This window comes from Chiloscyllium punctatum, chromosome 23 (assembly GCF_047496795.1).
Source record: "Chiloscyllium punctatum isolate Juve2018m chromosome 23, sChiPun1.3, whole genome shotgun sequence".
Taxonomy (NCBI): domain Eukaryota; kingdom Metazoa; phylum Chordata; class Chondrichthyes; order Orectolobiformes; family Hemiscylliidae; genus Chiloscyllium; species Chiloscyllium punctatum.
Window position 1 is genome coordinate 72598556 of NC_092761.1, and position 20944 is coordinate 72619499.

General features: G+C 38.7%; 1 protein-coding gene across 1 annotated transcript in view; it reads left to right on the forward strand.

Annotated features, from left to right (window-relative positions):
• The window catches only part of LOC140494137 (vacuolar protein sorting-associated protein 26B-like), a 41937-nt gene that overhangs the window by 11204 nt on the left and 9789 nt on the right, over positions 1–20944 (forward strand). The window contains exons 2-5 of the mRNA XM_072593180.1: positions 10723–10879; positions 13955–14119; positions 19591–19766; positions 20548–20690. Of these exons, the coding sequence (XP_072449281.1) occupies positions 10723–10879; positions 13955–14119; positions 19591–19766; positions 20548–20690 (641 nt within the window). The remainder of the gene's footprint in view (positions 1–10722; positions 10880–13954; positions 14120–19590; positions 19767–20547; positions 20691–20944) is intronic.

Genomic DNA, 20944 nt, shown 5'->3' on the forward strand with positions numbered 1-20944 from the left:
AACAATCTCTCATTTTCGTATGTTATAGTCTCTGTTCCAAACATCTACCTGCCCACTTAACCTATATCCCTTTGCAGATATTTTTGTTTCATCTACACAAGTTGCTTTTCTACCTATCTTCATGTTGTCTACAATGCAGTTTCACCCTTCATTCAAGTCGTTATTTATAGATGATCAAAAGTTGAGACGCTTCTCTGATCCCTATGCCTCTCCACTACTAACAGTGCTGTCACTCTGAAAGTGACCCATTAATCCAGACTCTGTTTCCTGTTAACTAGCCAATCCTTTTAACCCTGCTAATATATTATCCACAACATTGTATGTCTTTAACAAAAATCTAAAGAACTGCGGATGCTGTAAATCTGAAACATAAACAGAAGTTGCTGGGAAAGCTCAGCAGGTCTGGCAGCGTCTGTGAAGAGAAATCAGAGTTAATGTTTTGGGTCTGGTGACCCTCAGAGCCGAAACATTAACTCTGATTTCTTTTCACAGATGCTGCCATACCTGCTGAGCTTATCCAGCAACTTCTGTTTTTGATCATATGTTTTTTTAACTCAACAGTAACCTTTTATTATGGCACTTTATCAAATGTCTTTTGAAAATCGAAATACCCTATAGTTTCACAGTATACATCCTACTTGTTACATTGTTAAAGAGCTCTTGCAAATTTATCAAACATGCATTTAAAAAAAACTTAACTGACTGACTATTATTTTCTAAATACCCTGCTACTAGCTTCCTAATAATTGATTCCAAGTTTGATTGAACAGGTTGCCATTAATTGCTGCCTTGTTGACTCTTCCATACCATTAGGAATTTATTAACACTCATTGCTCTGTCTGGTGGCAAAGCTCCAGACATTGTAGTTGTACAAGCTGAGGTCTACAAGACTGGAGATTAGTGACTAGTCAAGAAGTTCACTGCGCTCTCTCAGCCGAAATAAGAGGAAGGAACCGTGCTACAAGAAAATAAAGATTCCTCCACCGTCCACCTTTACAAGTGCAAAGGAACTGGCAAATCTTGTGACATGCATTGTCTGTAACAGTGTCTTTTATAGAGAACTTTGGTCAAGTATATTTGTCAAAATTATTCTTTACAGTTAAATGTACTTTCATTAGTGTTTTATGTGAATGATGACCCAAGGAAATGTTGCCCCGTGTGTGATTTAGAATGGATATTTAAGCATAATAATAAAACAAAGAACCATCCATGCTCTGAAGAAACGTCACAGGATTTGAGACATTAATGCAGCTTTTTCTCCATAGATACTGTCAGACCTGCTGAGTTTCTCCAACAATTTCTGTTTTAGATATTCAAACGTTGTCTTGCAGCAGTTAATTGAGTGTTTACTTGCAAGGAGATTCTAGATTGCTGAACCAGGAATTATCAAAACTGCTTTGACTACATTGATCAGATGATCCAGGAGGTATTAAATCACAAGTACAGGCATTCCTTGACTGGAAGTACCTCCAAAATTATAAGGAACAAAAGTAGTTCTACAGAAAAATGAAGATTGAGGTTTTTTTGTGGGACTTATGACCTAAAGAACAAATGGTGAGTGAAGAGAGCGTAAGAAATCCAAAAACATGCCAGCCACCGTGACATGCACAAATTCTTTAGCGCAGTCAAGACACTCATGATGCAAAATACCCAAAGGCCTACCACACTGAGAGCTAAGAACAGTGGCGTTTCATCAAAGGCAAAGAGGAGTTTGCATTTCCTGGGAGAAGAATTTAGAAGATCTCTTCAACTGAGACTGAATCTTTCATGTGGGTGCCCTTGATCACATCTTCTAGCATGATGCAAGCCATTTTCTCAGCACATCCAAAGCCCACTATGGCAAAGCCACTGGTCCAGACAGAAATAAATCAGAAAAATATTTGTGGTATGAATACATTATCTTATATGCCTCATTTGGAAGGAGGACAGTATGTCAATAGATCTCTTAGATGCCATTACTTAAATAATTGTGTTTTGCTATCCACCACAGAAGAAGTCATTACAAAAGTTCTCCAGAAACACCCTATCTCTGTGGCTAAAGAGCTGCTACTTGAGTCACAATGTGGATTCTATCTACCAAGAGACATGACCTTCACAGAAAGCCAAGACCATTAAAAGTGCAGAGAGCAGAAGTAAACTTTATACATGACCTTGTTTGACCTCACAAAGACCTTCAATTCTGTCATCCAGATGGATTATGGAGCAGCATTCGTAAAATGGGCTGCCCACAGATGTTTGTTGCCATTTTACATCTGCTACATGAAAACATTTTCGGGTTCCTTGCAAACAAATGCACCACAGACCAAATATCCGTGCAAACAAATGTGTTTTCATGTATCCGTGAGTTCAAGCAAAGATGTGTCATTGTATCAATGCTCTTCTGTATCTCTCTTTTTTTCACACTACCCCATATCCATGGAACTTCCTGCTGGAATGGAGCTTCTCTACAGGACAACTAAGAAAGCATTCAACCTGTATTGCTTCCAGTACAAAATTAAGACCATCCTATCCTCTTTCTTTGAGGCACAGTGACTCCTGTTTGCATGCACGCTTGGGCTGAACCCCAAACCATCGTTGATGCATTCGTGGAGGTATGTGAGAGAATTGCTAAAGATTTGAAAGATACAGATTTTCAATCAGCCTGCTTTTGCCCACAAAGCTCTCTTCTGACTTTGGAGATTCACAGTGAGCAACTGAACATAGTTTTGATCCACAGTGTGTACTTAAGCAAGGCGTTTGACAAGGTTCCGCATGGTAGACTGGTTAGCAAAGTTAGATCACGTGGAATCCAGAGGGAGCTAGCTAATTGGATACAAAATTGGCTTGAAGTTAGGAGACCGAAGGTGGTGGTAGAGAGTTGTTTTTCAGACTAGAAACTTGTGACCAGCTGTGAGCCACAAGGATCAGTACTGGGTCCACTGCTTTATGTCGTTTATATAAATGATTTGGATGTGAATTCAGCAGGTATTGTTAGTAAGTTTGCAGATTACATCAAAATTAGTGGGATAGTGGACATTGAAGAAGGTTATCAGAAGGTGATCAGGTGGACCAATGGGCTGAGGAGCGGCAGATGGAGTTAAATGATAGATAAGTGTGAGGTGTTGCATTTTGGTAAGGCAAACTGGGGCAGGACTTATACTGCTAATGGTAAATCACTGGTGGGTGTTGCTGAGCAAAGAGACCTAGGGGTGCAGTGCATAGTTCCTTAAAAGTGGAATCACAGGTAGACCGGGTGGTGAAGAAAGCGTTTGGCACACTTGCCTTCATTTGTTCAGTGCATTGAGTGTGGGAGTTGGAACTTCATGTTGTGGATGTGTAGGACATTGGTGAGGCCATTTTTAGAATATTGTATTCGGTTCTAGTCTCCCTGCTATAGGAAATATGTTGTTAAACTTGAAAGGGTTCAGAAAAGATTTACAAGAATATTGCTGGGATTGGAGAGTTTGTGCTATGGGGAGAGGCTGAATAGGCTGGAGTTTTTTTTTTCCCTGGAGCATCAGGGACTGAGAGACGACCTTTTTATAGAGGTTTATAAAATCATACAGGGTATGGACAGTGTGAATAGACAAGATCTTTTCCCAGGTAGAAGAGTCCAAAACGAGACGGCGTGCATTTAATTTGAGTGGGGAAAGATTTAAAAGGAACCTGAGGGGCAACTTTTTCACACAGATGGTAGTACGTGTAAGGTAAGAGCTGCCAGAACAGGGAGTGGAGGTGGGTACAATTCCAACATTTATAATGTATCTAGATGGGTACATGAATAGGAAGGGCTGAGAGGGATCTGGGCCAAATGAGGGCAAATGAGACTAGATAACTTTAGGATATCTGGATGGCGTGGACGAGTTGGACCAAAAGATCTGTTTCTGTGCGGTATAACTCTATGACCCTAGGAGCCTCCTTTCAATGATGACAGAAAAAGTCCAATATTCAAGTGCAGTTTTCAGCTGTCTGAGGAACAAGATATTTAATCTCAAAAACATCAAACCTGGTACAAAGCCCACCAGTGGTCCACAAGGTCGTGTGTAATCTGATCTTCTGTATGTATTGAAGAAATGGATAATGCACGGCAGTTATCTTGAAACATGTCCATATTACAGAAGAGATGGTGCTGGATGTCTTGAAATGGATAACAATGGTTAAATCTCCCAGCACCTGATCAGATGTACCCTAGAACTCTGTGGGAAGCTCGAGAAGTGATTGCTGGGCCCCTTGCTGAGATATTTGGATCATCAGTCATCACAGGTGAGGTTCCAGAAGACTGGAGGTTGGCTAACGTGGTGCCACTGTTAAAGAAAAGTGGTAAGAAAGATGGTAAGGGAGCTAAAGACCAGTGAGCCTGACATCAGTGGTGGGCAAGTTATTGGAGGGAATCCTGAGGGAAAGGATTTACATGTATTTGGAAAGGCAAGGACTGATTAAGGACAGTTAGCATTGCTTTGTGCGTGGGAAATCATGTCTCACAAACTTGATTTGAGTTTTTTGAAGAAGTAATGAAGAGGATTGATGAGGGCAGAGCAGTAGACATGATCTATAAGGACTTCAGTAAGGCATTCAACAAGGTTCCCCATGGGCAAGGTTAGATCTCACAGAATACAGGGAGAACTAGCCATTTGAATACAGAACTGGCTCGAAGTTAGAACAGAGGGTGATGGTGGAGGGTTGCTTTTCATACTGGAAGCCTGTGACCAGTAGTGCGCCACAAGGATCGGTGCTGGGTCCATTGCTTTTCGTCATGATTTGGATGTGAACATAGGATGTATACTTAGTGAGTTTGCAGGTGACTCCAAAATTTGAGGTGTAGTGGACAGTGAACAAGGTTACCTCCGATTACAATGGCATCTTGATCAGATGGGTCAATGTGTTGAGGAGTGGCAGATGGAGTTAAATTTAGATAGTATAGCACCTCACATTTTTTGAAAAGCAAATCCGAGCAGGACTTATACACTTAATGGTCAGGTCCTAGGGAGTGTTGCTGAACAAAGATACCTTGGAGTGCAGGTTCATAGTTCCTTGAAAGTAGAGTACAGGTAGTTAGGATAGTGAAGAAGGCGTTTGGCATGCTTTCCTTCATTGGTCAGAGCATTGAGTATAGGAGTTGGGACCATATTGCAGCTGTACAGGACATTGGTTCGGCTGCTTTTGGAATATTGTGTGCAATTCTGGTCTTTCTATTGGAAGGATATTGTGAAACTTGAAAGGATTCAAAAAAGATTTACAAGCACGTTAAGAGTTGTTACAAGGTTTGAGCTTTAGGGAGAAGCTGAATAGTCTGCAGCTGTTTTCCCTCAAGCATCAGAGGCTGAGGGGTGACATTATAGAGGGTTATAACATCATGAGGGGCATGGATAGGATAAACAGACAAGGTCTTTTCCCTGAGGTGGGGAGTCCAGAGGGCATAGGTTCAAGGTGAGAGGGGAAAGATATAAAAGAGACCTAAGGGGCAATTTTTCACCTAGAGGGTGGTGCATGTATGGAATGTGCTGCCAGAGGAAGTTATAGATGTTGGTACAATTACAGCATTTAAAAGGCATCTGGATGGGTATATGAATAGGAAGGTTTAGAAGGTGTATGGGCCAGGTGCTGGCAAATGGGACTAGATTAGTTTAGGATATCTGGTCGGCATTGTCAAGTTGGACCGAAGGGTCTGTTTTTGTGCTGTATATCTCCTATGACTCTATCACAAATCTGTAGAGAAATATCACCAACAATGATCTAAGGGTAGGATAGATACTACAAAATCAATATCCTCCATCAGGCCAACACCCAGAGCACTGAGGCATTGGTTACTGTCATCATCTGCATACCAGACATAAAAATCCAGAATAAGTTCTCTACTCCAAACTCTGTTATGGCAAGAAGTTACCAAAAGTACAGAGAAAACAGTGCAAGAACATCTCCAAAGTCTTCTGAAAATCTGCAATACACCCACATGAAAATTTTTTGGCCAAGACCTCTCGAACTCAAGAACCAACTCCAGGTTTTCAGCACCTCTGACAGCCCATGTGGTGGCCAAGGGGACAGAACAGAAAGTGTGTGCCAAAACCCAAACATCCCACCCATCCCGTTAAACATCGTGGCTCACCTGTGGCACCATCTGCAAATCCAAAATTATTATTTCTTCACTTCAGGACCCAATCTCCAGGGTGGGAGACATCATCTTTAGTCTCAAGGAACTACCTAAGAAGAATATTTGCTCCTGCAATACAGTCTTTCCTCAACATCAGAAAAATCTGCACATTATCTGCTTCCATGTGAACCAATACATCATTTGCCCTGAATTTGTAACTGTTATATTCTGCTTGATTTTGAGTCTGGAAGTATCAACCAGGAAGCTTTAAGAATACTGGATTTTAAAATCTCTTTTTTTTTCATTTAATTTATTTGCATTTAAAAGGGATTTTCTGACGTAATCTTTCCGATATTTCCTGCACAAATGGGTTGATATTTTGCAATATTCAAATGAGTGAGCTCATAGTGTTGTATATTTAGCAGAAGTGTGAACTGTTTAACGCCCATGTAGGTATTGCATGACACAATTTCAATTCACTTGCATGGCAACTGATAACAAGGAAGGATTTATGCATTTTAAGAAAAGATAGAGGTGTTAATGATGTAAACTTAGATTTATTACTTGATGCCAAATAGTTACAATGAAAGTAATGGAATTCTGATAGATTAGTTCAAGTTTGCAGAAGTCTAAGAAATAACTTGTAATGTAGTGAAACTTTGTGTCTAACCCTTCATTTTGGAAGTTTAATTCTGTTGAAAAGCCAGAATTAGTTATTTATGACACTAGTTTTTTTCATTTTGATTCATCCTGGGATGTGGGCATCACTGGCAAGGCCAAGATAGAGTGACTATTGCTCGGTTTTCTTCAGGAGTTGCGAGTGAGTTGCTTTCTTGAATTGCTACAATGCATGTGGTAAATTAGTCCTCAGGAGTAATGAAGAAACATTCGTAAGTTTGTTACTTGGAGGTGGTGATCAATATTCAAAAGGCCTCACACTTAGAGACATAGAGATGTACAGCACAGAAACAGACCCTTTGGTCCAAACTGTGCATGCCGACCAGATATCTCAAACCAATCTAGTCCCACCTGCCAGCACCTGGCTCAAATCCCTCCAAACCCTGCCTAATCATATACCCATCCAAATGCCTCTTAAATGTTGCAATTATACCAGCCTCCACCACTTCCTCTGGCAGCTCATTCCATACACGTACCACCCTCTGTGTGAAAAAGTTGCCGCTTAGGTCTCTTTTATATCTTTCCACTCTCTCACTCTAAACCTATGCCCTCTAGTTCTGGACTCCCCCACCCCAGGGAAAAGACTTTTTCTATTTACCCCTTCCATGCCCCTCATAATTTTGTAAACCTCTATAACGTCACCCCTCAGCCTCTGACGCTCCAGGGAAAACAGCCCCAGCCTGTTCAGCCTCTCCCTGTAGCTCAGATCTTCCAACCCTGACAACATCCTTGTAAATCTTTTCTGAACCCTTTCAAGTTTCACAACATCCTTCCGATAGGAAGGAGACCAAAATTGCACGCAATTTTCCAACAGTGGCCTAACCAATGTCCTGTACAGCCGCAACATGACCTTCCAACTCCTGTACTCAATACTCTGACTAATAAAAGAAAGCATACCAAACGTCGCCTTCACTATTCTTTCTACCTGCGACCCCACTTTCAAGGAGATATGAACCTGCACTTTTGCTTTCCCAAAATGTAGCACTTCGCATTTATCTGAATTAAACTCCATCTGCCACTTCTCAGCCCATTAGCCCATCTGGTCAAGATCCTGTTGTAATCTGAGGTAACCCTCTTCGCTGTCCACTACACCTCCAATTTTTGTGTCATCTGCAAACTTACCACCTGTACCTTTTATGCTCGCATCCAAATCATTTATGTAAATGACAAAAAGCAATGGACCCAGCACCGATCCTTGTGGCTCTCCACTGGTCACAGGCCTCCAGTCTGAAAAACAACCCTCCACCACCACCCTCTGTCTTCTATCTTTGAGTCAGTTCTTTATCCAAATAGCTAGTTCTCCCTGTATTCCGTGAGATCTAACCTTACTAATCAGTCTCCCATGGGGAACCTTGTCGAACGCCTTACTCAAGTCCATATAGATCATATCTATCGCTCTGCCCTCATCAATTCACTTGGTTACTTCTTCAAAAAACTCAAATCAAGTTTGTGAGACATGATTTCCCACGCACAAAGCCATGTTGACTATCCCTAATCAGTCCTTGCCTTTCCAAATACATGTACATCCTGTCCCTCGGGATTCCCTCCAACAACTTGCCCACCACTGACGTCAGACTCACCGGCCTATAATTCCAAGGCTGTTCCTTACCACCCTTCTTAAACAGTGGCACCACGTTAGCCAACCTCCAGTCTTCTGGCACCTCACCTGTGACTATCAATGATACAAATATCTCAGCAAGAGGCCCAGCAATCACTTCTCTAGCTTCCCACAGAGTTCTCGGGTAGAGCTGATCAGGTCCTGGGGATTTATCCACCTTTATGCATTTCAAGACATCCAGGACTTCCTCCTCTGTAATATGGGCATTTTGCAAGGCGTCACCATCTATTTCCCCACAGTCTGTATCTTCTATATCCTTTTCCACAGTAAATACTAATGCAAAATACTAGTTTAGTGTCTCCCCATTTTCTGCGGCTCCACACAAAGGCAGCCTTTTTGATCTTTGAGGGGCCCTATTCTCTCCCTGGATACCCTTTTGTCCTTAATGTATTCGTAAAAACCCTTTGGATTCTCCTTAATTCTGTTTGCCAAAGCTACCTCATGTCCCCGTTTTGCCCTCCTGATTTCCCTCCTAAGTATACTCCTACTTCCTTTATACTCTTCTAAGGATTCACTCGATCTACCCTGTCTATACCTTACATATGCTTCCTCCTTTTTCTTAACCAAACCCTCAATAAACAAAAACAGTTATTGGTGTTTCTATTGAGCTGCTACCCTTAGAAAATAGAAGTTAGAGGTTTGGAAGGTTCTGTTGAAATCTTGACAAGAAGCTTCACTGTATCTTGCAGTAGGTATATGCTACTGTCAATACACGGTGATAGTGGAGGATGAGAATATTTGAAGTGGTGGATTGGTTGTCCGTCAAACAGACTCCTTTCGGTTTATCAGGCTCTTGGTGTGTTGGTAGAGTTGTACCCATCCACGTAGGCATGAATTGGATGTAGTTGTTATTGTGAAGATTTTCACTTTGGACCATACTGGGGAGGGAACTTGATTGAAGTAGCTGAATAGGATTTCCTCAGGAAATCACAATGTCCTAGGACTGAGAATGTTAATGTTAGCAACCGCCATAATCTCCCTTTCTACTAAATATGACTCAGACAGGGCTTTCCAACAAAACCAAGAAGTGTTTGTAGTAGTAAATGCCGGATAGGTAATAATGGGAACTGTAAATAGTCAAAAAATCAGCTGACTGTGCTGGTAGCAACCCACACAGGGCAGGATCTGAGGGCATGGGTTGGGGAAATACCATCGAGGGAGGTGCTCGCGCGTCAAAATTGTTAAACCCACTGTCAGTTTTCAATCCAGATTCCCGTTGAATTCAGCTTTTATGGGCTGCTTTGTGCCATACTTGTGGAAAATGCTGTCAAAGGTAGTTTGTCATGCCTCCGCTCTGGATTTCAGCTGTCCTGTCCAATGAGGTCTGGAGCTTAATGGCCCTGGTAAAACCCAACTGAGTAGCAATTAACAAGCTGTTAATGAATAAGTGTCATTTGATAGCTCTGTTAATGACATCTTGCATCACTCTGATTGAGATTTATCCTTTTTTTCCAGACAGGACGTAACTATGTAATTTTCCAATTGTGGATAGATTCTAGTGCTCTAGTTGTACTGAAGTCGCTTTGCTAGAGGCAATATAATTACTGTAAATAGGTTAGCTGTGGAATGAATTGTGACCATCTAGGAGGCATCTGGTCTGATCAGCTAACAGTTGAAAATGCTTGAAAATATTGAACATTGATTTTGTGATCTGCAGCTGAATTTTTAAAGTATAAAAATACAAATATAGGATAGTATAGACAGTGAAGTTCTGAAATTCAAGTCAGTATAAAATGTTGTGCATAGCTTTGTGTATTTGTACAAATCAGAGCAGTATTCAGAATTTTTGTGTTCGACATATTCTGTATAATTATAGAATAATTCTGAGAAGTAATTGTTTGCATTGGATTGATTTATCAAAAAGGCAATGATGGAAGAAGATAAAACTTGAAACTGGATTTGAAAAAAACGGATTTACTGTGCCAATTATGATAAATGTTGTATCAGATTAAAGTAGAATTTGTAAGCAATTTTGTTTCTTTTTTCCCTGTATGAATATCTGCTTGGGAGTTCCAAAAAAGCGAAAAAAAAATTTTTGCACAATGAATGAGTGGGCAGCAAATTATGGAATAAAGAAAAAAAAAATTGTGAATTGCTGAAAACCTTCAAATTTTTGAGAGTAGATTTTGTGAAGAATGTCTCCCTAGTTTTGTGAGAGTCATTGCAAATTTGGTTGAATTGTATTTCAGTAGACTGGATAATGTAAATGAAGCAAGTTGAAAAAACTCTGAGCTAATACCATGAAAATTTGAAAAAAAAACTGGTGGTTGTAAGAGGCAAGCTCAAGGGGAAAGGAAAGTTCTCAAATGTTTGAATGCCTCAAGAGGTATATAAATAAAGTTTTCTGTTTTGTTAACAGAACTGTACTATGACCGAGGGAATCACCATGAGTTTGTGTCTCTGGTAAAAGACCTGGCCCGACCTGGTGAGATGACACAGTCCCAGACATTTGATTTTGAATTTACACATGTAGAAAAGCCTTATGAATCATACACTGGCCAGAATGTGAAGTTACGGTAAGCCCTGCCTGCCTCCTCAATCTTGTCCTCTTGTGGTGTCTTTAAAAAGTGTAAATTAGAATTAAAAATATCATGCATTAAAGATAGTGATGATTATGAATGGGGAAAAACCATTTAACCTCCCAACTCACGGACTTTAACTCAATATCCAATGAATGGCCACCATCACTGCAACTGTTATTTTAAATGTTTGAATATTTTTGTTTCCACCACATGAAAAATATATTCCCTAAGTTAATTGCTGTTTTAGAAAGAACTTTAATTGCCATCAGTCATTTAATTTGCTTTTTACCTGTGAAAGGGTTAATATGAGAATAGGTTATGTTGACTAGGATTGTGTTCCTTAGCACATAAAAGGAGGGGTGGTTTAATTAAAGTGTTTTAAATGATTTAATAAGTTTGATAGTTTCCCTACACAAATCAAGGGTTCTGTAAGAAGATACCTTCATCCAAAGGCCAATGGAAATTATGGGCTAGGCCAGACTGCTCAAAACATTCTTGAGCAGGCAACCCAGATCATAACTTTGCAATTTGTTTTGGTAAGTGTACAGTGAGAATTACCTAGAGTAAGTTAGCTAGGTTGACTACTAGATTTTAAAACGGCCAGAAATGTATTCACAAAATTACACAATAAAACGCAAATAACAGAATAAAGAATCACTACAGAACTCAGTCTATCCAAACTCAATTTTGCTGTTCTGAACATACACAACAGTCCCAATAAGCAACCCCCCTTAAAAAAACAGTTTAAAAATGGAAGATATGCTTACAGGTTGGAAGGGCAGAAAGAGAGAGATAAGAGTTCCCACACAGCTCACTGTTGAACTCCTAAGTTGTTCTGGACTGAACTGCTCAGCTGGAGAGCTGACCACTTCCCTTTCATTCCCACCACGGGCAACTGTCTGTGTGGAGTTTGCACATTCCCCCCGCGTCTGTATGAGTTTCCTCCGGGTGCTCCAGTTTCCCCCCCACAGTCCAAAGATGTGCAGGTTAGGTGAATTGGCTATGCTAAATTGCCCGTAGTGTTATGTGAAGGGGTAAATGTAGAAGAATGGGTCTGGGTGGGTTGCTCTTCAGAGGGGCAGTGTGGATTTGTTGGGCTGAAAGGCCTGTTTCCACACTGTAAGTAATCTAATCATACAGGCCACTTCTAAAACATGATCACTTTGGCATGAAGTCTCATCTGTTTACTTAAGGGCTTGAATGGCACCCTGTGTCTCAGTGGTTAAAAACTAATTCCAGAAACTTGTGTACAACAAAATATTATCATGGATTTGTGTGGGGGATTTGAATGTTTTAACATTTTTTTTGCTTTTTGTTTGGTACTGTGAAGTCACTAGGTTTAAGTGTTAGAGTACCAGCTGATAGTACTTAAGGAAAAGTCATGAAGTCTGATCTGGAACATCATTTTTTAAAAAAAAGGCCTAATGTGGTGGCCATTCACTGAAACACAGTCATAGGGACTGCAAAGTTTCTTTAACACAACAGAAATTTATTACATGAGACAAAAATTAAAAAAACACAAACCAAGTTACCTATGAAACAGGCTTTTTAAAAATCTTAAAACATCCATGATAACAAAGTTTCAATCTGTTTTCCAACACCATTACTTTACAGCAAATCAAATCTAGAGAAATTACCTCTCTGTATGATATCTTTCAGGTCAATTTATCTGATTTCCTTCCAGTTTCATCATACAAGTAACAGCTGCATTCTCCCACCATTTTTTTTATTTCACCTTTAGTAAATTTGACACCATTCTTGGAGTGTGTATGTTCTCTAATAAAGATAAACCACCTATTCATTTTTTACTAATAAGAGTTGCAATACTTTCTCTTGCTCTTCATTGCCCCAGAGATGTAATTATAACTAGCTAAGAAGCACTGCACCAAATGTCCCTATTCATGGGAACAGTGGGCAAATTTGCCCCCAAAAACCCCAAAACACCTAGACAAAAGAGAGGTGTGACCATTAAATGAAAGGTCACACATGGGAGAAATATAATCTTCGAATCCCTTCTGTCTGTAATGTTTTTCCTAGATACAGAAATAGTTCCTGGAAAATCAGTATTATGGCACATCCTTTTTAGCTAGATTGTGCATTGAAATGTTTTTGTGAATGCATAAAAACATATCATGGATGGGATATTTTAATTAAGAAGACTAATGGAAGGAACAAATTACTGCAGATGCTGGAATCTGTATTGAAAACAAGAAATGCTAGCGATCATAACTGGTCAGACAGCTTCTGTGGAGAGAGAGAGCAATCTAATGTTTCGAGTCTAGACGCTCTGATAAAGAGTCATCTGGACTCAAAACATTAGCTTGTTCTCTCTCTTCATGGATGCTGTCCGACCCGCTTGTGATCTCCAGCACTTGTTTTCAAAGTTACTGGAATGCTGGCTTTTTTATCTGGAAGACTGGAGTAGAAGGATGCACAAATTATGCTGCCCTAGTGAGTTCCCATTTGGAGTATTGTAGGGAGATCCAGGCATCACACCTCAGGAAGGCTTTGGAGGAGTACAAGGTAGATTTACAAGAATAATACCTGGACTTCAGGGGCTAAGTTATGGGGAGGGATTATATATATTAAAAAAAACTCTGTTTTCTCCAGAATTTAGAAGATTAAGGAATGATCTGATGGAAATCTTCAAGGTATAAAGGTAGTCTTGAAAAATGTGTTGCTGGAAAAGCGCAGCAGGTCAGGCAGCATCCAAGGAGCAGGAGAATCGACGTTTCGGGCATAAGCCCTTCTTCTGAAGAAGAAAGGCTTATGCCCGAAACGTCGATTCTCCTGCTCCTTGGATGCTGTCTGACCTGCGCTTTTCCAACAACACATTTTTCAGCTCTGATCTCCAGCATCTGCAGTACTCACTTTCTCCCATAAAGGTAGTCTTGCATTGTATTACAAAACAAAAAAAAATGAATATGGTAATGAATGTCATTGGTTCTCGAGATATAATATAGATATTGATTCTAGAGATATATAATGAACATCAGAAGAAAGATTTTAAATCGATCTTTTTTTTTGAAGGAAAAGCTCACATAATGTTCTTTTCTCCTTAAAATTCAGGTACTTTCTAAGAGCAACCATCAGCCGTAGATTGAATGATATTACGAAGGAAATGGACATTGTTGTTCACACCCTCAGTACCTACCCTGAGATGAACTCATCCATCAAAATGGAAGTTGGGATTGAAGACTGCCTGCACATTGAATTTGAATACAACAAGTCAAAGTATGTACAGTGAAATCCTGTTGTAGATAGTAATTTGGGATGAATGAAAGAAAGCTGCATATAATCAGACTTGTGAATTAGAGGTATATTTTTTACTAACTAAGCCTGGGTGTTTCTGCAATCTGGTTATATCCAAGTTACATGTAAAATGTGCTTTAGTCAGTTTGTAAATTTGATGCATGCATCTAAATATGGATTCAAGTTGTGCACACACAAAATGCAGAAAGGTAGTAGATTTGGCATTGCCAACTTAGGCAGTTTGAAAGAAAGCAGCCAAGACTGAATGCAGTGTAATATTGAATGAGGAGAAGATACAGCTCAGTTGTGATGTTCCCCTACCTCAGATTCAATCTCATCAAGTGGATACTTTAAGTAGTAGAATATTTGAGAGAGGTGGTTAGTGAGGCAGAGTGGGGATGTAAGGTCAGAAACATGATTCTAAATTTTGCAAAGTTCTAACATGCTTTTGAGTACAGCATGTATTTTAAGACAAATTATGAAAGACTTGAGATGAGACTTTAACTCCCTCAAAGCCCATCCAATTGCACAGTTAAAATCAAGTCCTTAATTTCTAAAAACTTAATGATTGAGTTTTTCTCCAGACATGGAGCAGCCATACACTTATCAACAGATCTGGATATATGCAATTTTTTTTCTTCAGAATTGTACAAGAGGATTTCACTGTTTGTGGATTTGACTGTGGTTGGAGTAACATACATCCATGCAATATTGAAGGAAGTTTAAAGAGTCTGGGGTCCAATTCTCAATAAGATTCTTGGGAGCAATTCTAACTTTTGCTGGTATGAAATTAACCACCTCTTGTACACCCTGCCTGATTTTCTTTAAGATTGAAGTCAATAGAATCTTGAATCAGGTGAAGCTCTTAAAAGGTGGTCAATTCAATGAACAGATAAAATGGAGACTGTGAATCCCTTGAAGCTCCAAGTGAACTCCTGTGTCTGTCATTAACAGAAGTGATGCTGCTTCTCCCTAGCATTACCACAAGCAGATTTTGACCAAACAAACAAAAAGTGATACAAGTTGTCTTTTTACTGGACTGTAAATATAAAATTTATAGCAGAAACTGGTGTTTCTTGACTTTAATCCATATAACCAAACTCCTGCACTTTGTTGAAATGCCATTTGTAGTTACTGTGGAAACTGGTACTGAGCAGGGTGAGAAAAAGCATCATTTTGTACTTTATATATGCCAATGACTGCCTTAGTCACAGTGTAAACAGAGTTTTGGAAACAGGTGGACTTGTGTTTCCTCAAATGTAGGAAATGATCTAGCCCAGCGCACATGAAATTTCATGTACAGTCATATATTTGCTAAAAAAAAGTGTTTAAATTCAACCTTATTAAGAACCAAGTTAAAGCTGTAAAGTTGTCTTCTCTACCACTGACTCCATCCATAGCTTGATGGTGGTGTTCTATCTACTTACGATTCTCAAAAACTAGAAATATTAGTTCAATAAAATTGCATTAATAAATAGGAGCATATTCTGATCTGTGAACCTTTAGCTTGAATCAACACATCTATAAACTTATGGATATCTGGTTTTTCTTAAAACAAAAACTTGCTACTTGCTTAATTTAGATTCTGTCAGAACCATTTGGTTTCCTACACCTTCGCAATTTAGATCCAGGAATGGATGCAAGTTCTGAATAACAGGGGAGAGCTGAGAATAGCTACCAATGATATCAAGGAGCCTGATAATATTGGTAGATGGCAAAGAGATATAAGACGATAAGAATAAGGAATGGAAGTAAGGCCGTTCGGCCCATCGAGTCCACTCTGCCATTTAATTCATGGCTGGGCATTTCAATTAATAATCTGAACAACTGGAGGCTTGAGAAAGAAGTGACCATTATTTTTAGAGGCCAGAGATGCTACTGCAGCTTCCCCCCCCCCCCCCCCCCCCCCCAAGAGAACCATCCTTAGTTGCTTTATCAAAGACCTCATCTTCATGAGGTCACTTTATTTCTAATTTCCTATTGTTGAGTTGCTTCATCTCCTTATAATGAAGAAGAATGAGCAAACCTACTGTCATATTTGCACAACACCTAAGCTTAGGTTAGCAAATGGCACCATGTCAATGCCAGGTAATGTTGAGGTTGTTGCGGTATAATCATCTCTGCTCCTCAACCACCTTCAACAGCACCATTCATGCTAAGGTCCCCACTGTTCTGAGGATCAGCATTGATTAAACCGGATAACCATAGCAACCACGGTTCAAAGAACAACGTAAAGGCTGACAACTGTGAGACAAGTTTCTCACTCCTGAACCTTTGAAACTTCACTGAATTGCATAAGACACAACTCAACAATGCGAAAGGAGACATACTCCCCCATGTGAATGCAGGCAGAAGGCACAACACTGCTGAGAACCAGGAACCTGCCTTAGTGGATGCCACTAGACTTTCTGTCTTCCCCTTTACCACAAGAAACTGTGTTTGCAATATCTATTAGCTGAAGAATGGGCTGCAAAGACTTTCCAGCTCATCTATCATGAATGAAACAAATAGCAGGATCACTTCCATTACAAACTATCTTAACATGTACTTGTATGTATTTTGCTTGCTCAAGATCCTGATATTCCCTAGCCTCACGCCATTGTGTGTATGCCGTTCGTACAAGTACTGTAGCAGATTCAGAGGGGACCCAACCAGCATCATCTTGGGGATGTATAAAAATATAGCATTGACAGTGCCACGCACACAGAAATTCAGAGTCACAGGAAATTTTCTCTATAAAACATATGTCATCACGACCTGTAATTCCAAATTATAGAACAGTGTTCCTGATGAAGGGCTTTTGCCCGAAAGTCGATTTCGAATCTACTTGGATGCTGCCTGAACTGCTGTGCTCTTCCAGCACCACTAATCCATAATCCAGAACAGTATTATAGTTCAGTAGAGTACACTTGCTAATAATTTAGTTTAAAATATCAGTTTTTATTCACACTGAATACTTAGGTGAAAGTATAAGTAATTTAATTTTCTTCCCTTCTAAATTAGTAGATTTAATTATATCTACTTCAAAATGCCCTGATTTCTTCACTTTCTTCCGTAGAACATCATTTTACTAGTTGGAGCTTGTAAAATTACTATCATGAGCACTGTGCTCACTTCTCAGACTACTTTAAGATATGCCAAATTTAATTTCTACATTTTGAATGTCTTGCTTAAAAGAAGAAACTTAGTTTGGTGTACTGCATTGGAACTTACATTGAAAATTTGCTTGCACTTAAGATTTTACTTTGCTTTCACATCATTTAATTGTTTTTTTTAGGTTTAAAAGTTAGCCTGTTTTAAAAATGTGTCGGTGTATGAAATACTGTCCCTGTATCAATACACAGCAAAGTATATTTCAGAGGTATAAATTCGGAAGAATACGGGTGGTGAATTAGATTTCTTTCAGATGAAACACTGATTAGTATTGGTGTAATATTGTGTTTATTCTATAGACTGTTACTGCAGTTTCTTATGAGTTCCTTAATTGTTAAAATTTTGCAAACCATTCATTTTAATAGACCAGTCCTGATGGAATCGTAGATATTGATGGTTCCCATAGGATGGTGTAGCTTTAGAATTTGCTCCCTTATTACATGTCGAGTGTCCTCATGACATTGTTGGAGTGGTGCCTCTGGTTACAGTAACTAGTTGATCACTTTGCATGTGCAATTTATTTTTAGATTCAGTTGTATTAAATATCCAGGCAAGGAACTAAAACATCCTGTCTGTAAAATAAATTTCATGATTTGGGATAAAGAGAATTTTATAATGAACACCCAAACCTAAACATAGCTGCTAACAGATTATTCAACACTAAATTTTGCCAAGTGATTATGCCAGATCTCTAATCTCTGCTTTGCTTTGTTTAAAAAAAAAGGGACACTAAGTTGAAGCTTTTCATCTTTCACTCATCAGGACTAGCATGCAGAAAAATAAACTTGGAAAGAGGATACCAACTTTTACAAAGAATGTTAGAATGTCTTCCAAGGTTATTTGAGGTAGTAAGCATTGTTCAGGGCCAGACATGACCATAGCTCTTTCATGAGTTTATAAGGCTATCTTTTTCAAATCAGCATTTGCTATATATCACACAGACTTCATGAAAAGGCCTGTCAGAAGGAAAAGTTATCCCAGATTTGAAGAGCAGGTGAAGCTAGCTAGCTTCCCCTGCTAATATGGGTTAAGCACGCAAATGGTTTCTTAAGTAATAGGATGCTTCTGTTAAGTCACAAAGACATTTTGCCTACCATGCAAATGAATATTATTTGAATTTCAGTATTGATGTGAATCCGGATATCTAGGTTGTTCAAGCCATTCATACTCAATCATCCCACAGTTATAAACCTCAGAATACTACTTCCAATCAGAGATTTGAGTTAGCTATTAGACATTGTTTGCCAAATAATCCTGACTGTGTAAAGAATTACACCAGAAACCAATTTAAGATGATCAGCCAGGCTCACATTCTACTGCGTTCATGTACACAAGTTACATATGTTAACATACACAATCCTGTACTATTTAGACAAAAGAAATGCACTTATACATTGCACCTTTTTTCCAAAAAGGATCACAAAGAGGAGGTTGCTGATTACTGTTGCATTTCTCATGGCAACACCATTTCCAATCAGTGTCTGTCTACTTGGTCTGAATTTCTTCATGGTCTTGCTGCATCTCCATGCCAACCATAGTCCAAAAATCAGCACCCTCTTATGCTCTAGAAATTGGTATTTCATCTCTTGCATGCCAAACATAATAAGTGCAAGAAAAAAAGCTTTGACTTTGTTTCTCTTTTTAGTAATGTTTAATTCCATTCTACGTAGCAACAATTTATATTAGAATTTTTTTTTGGTGTGGCAAATTTGCTTATTGGTTTGAAATTGTTATTAATAATCTGAACAAAGGTCCCAAAAGTGTGGGATTTATGTTTAGTCTGCTATACTATCTTATTCGTTTTTTTTTTAAAAAAAGCATACTAATTAAACTTTTGAAAGGCCAAAGATATTTGAGCAAAATGTATATTTAAAATGAATTTGTTGTAATTAATCCCAATTCTGCGAGCAGCATTACTAATAAATGAAAAGACGTTTCTTGAATATTTACAATGTTTCAATTCTACTGTCTGATATGCACACAGAATCTCAGCAATCATCTTAAGGAAGACATTGTGTGTATTCTTAGAGTTGACAGGTCTTGCACTCTTAAGTGTTAAGCTATAGAGAATTGCAGCATCATTTCTGTTCCTTCTTGTTTTGCATTTCAGTTCTAAGGATGGTGTATGAAAATTATTTTCTGGTTACATATATTTCTTTGTTTCTTACAATATATCTTATGGAATTCTAGCACAGAAGTGCATATAATATTTTGAAACAATCAAGGGAAAAGGAGTATTCCAGTGTTAAGCCATGGAACAGCTATGATTATACAAGTCCTAATGTCTTTTCTAACTCTAGGTATCATTTGAAGGATGTGATTGTAGGAAAGATCTATTTCTTATTGGTTCGAATCAAGATCAAGCATATGGAGATTGACATCATAAAAAGGGAAACTACAGGAACTGGACCAAATGTGTTTCATGAAAATGATACAATAGCAAAGTATGAAATAATGGATGGAGCCCCAGTCAGAGGTTTGTCTCAAAGCTTTTGAGCGAAACTAGATTTGTACTTTGTCTAAAGAACAAAATGTGTCTTCCTGGACAATTCGCAGTAGTATCTTCTCTGTGCTTGAATGATGTTTGGCTCATGTGTGGCAAGACAACTCCATTCAAAATGGCAGATATTTTTCTTATGTTACTTTTTTTTCTACTCTTTTTAGTCTTTATTCTTCAGGTTTCAATCCTTTTCAAAAGCAAAGAACTACTGGGAAAATAATTCTAAAATAGATGTCCCCAGCATTAATCAGCATTTTAACATTTGTACTGTAGCACCGACCTGATCACCACCATATTATGAATGTAGCACTGCCATCGTAAGTCAGACAGATAAATATGGCTCAGTCAGTTGAAACTGGATTGTCATGTGATATAAATATCCTTAAAAATTCAAATATTCATAAATACTGTAAATTATCTTTCAAATATCACCTTTTATCTTCTCACTTTGTAAAGCACAGGAGTGGTGGTTTTGAATCATTACTAAAATTGTAGTGATACTGATTCAATTACCAATTACTATGTTGTATCAAAGAGTAGGAAGCATTTTATCATCATTCTTGCCAGTTCAACCAGTAACAGACAATGGTCATGTCATGTTGGATTAAAACCAGAAAAGTTGCATTGCAGTAGTATTGAGGACCAGGGCTAAAGTATTTCTTACTAATGTCTCCTATTTATTGCATGGTAAAGAAAAATATTATAATTTTGATTAATTCGTTTGTATATTGTTTTGAATTATTCTTTGTTTTTATAGGTGAGTCCATACCTATCAGGCTTTTTCTGGCTGGATATGAGTTAACTCCAACAATGAGGGATATCAACAAGAAGTTCTCTGTACGATACTACCTCAATCTCGTTCTTATTGATGAGGAGGAAAGGAGATATTTCAAACAACAGGTCAGTACTAATTAACTAGGCATTGAGTAATGAACATGTGCTTTAACTTTACCATCTTTTATTAGTGTACCTAATTGCTATTGGCAGACATTACCGAATTAACTCCAGGCTCAAGTTTGGTTTACCACGAACATATACTCTCAAGGGTGGGCTTCCAGATGCAAAGAGGCTCCTTTATCTCCTTCTGTTACAGTCACGGCAACTGTTGTTGAAAATTATAACTTTTACAGAGTTAGCCCAACGATAGTGTTCTC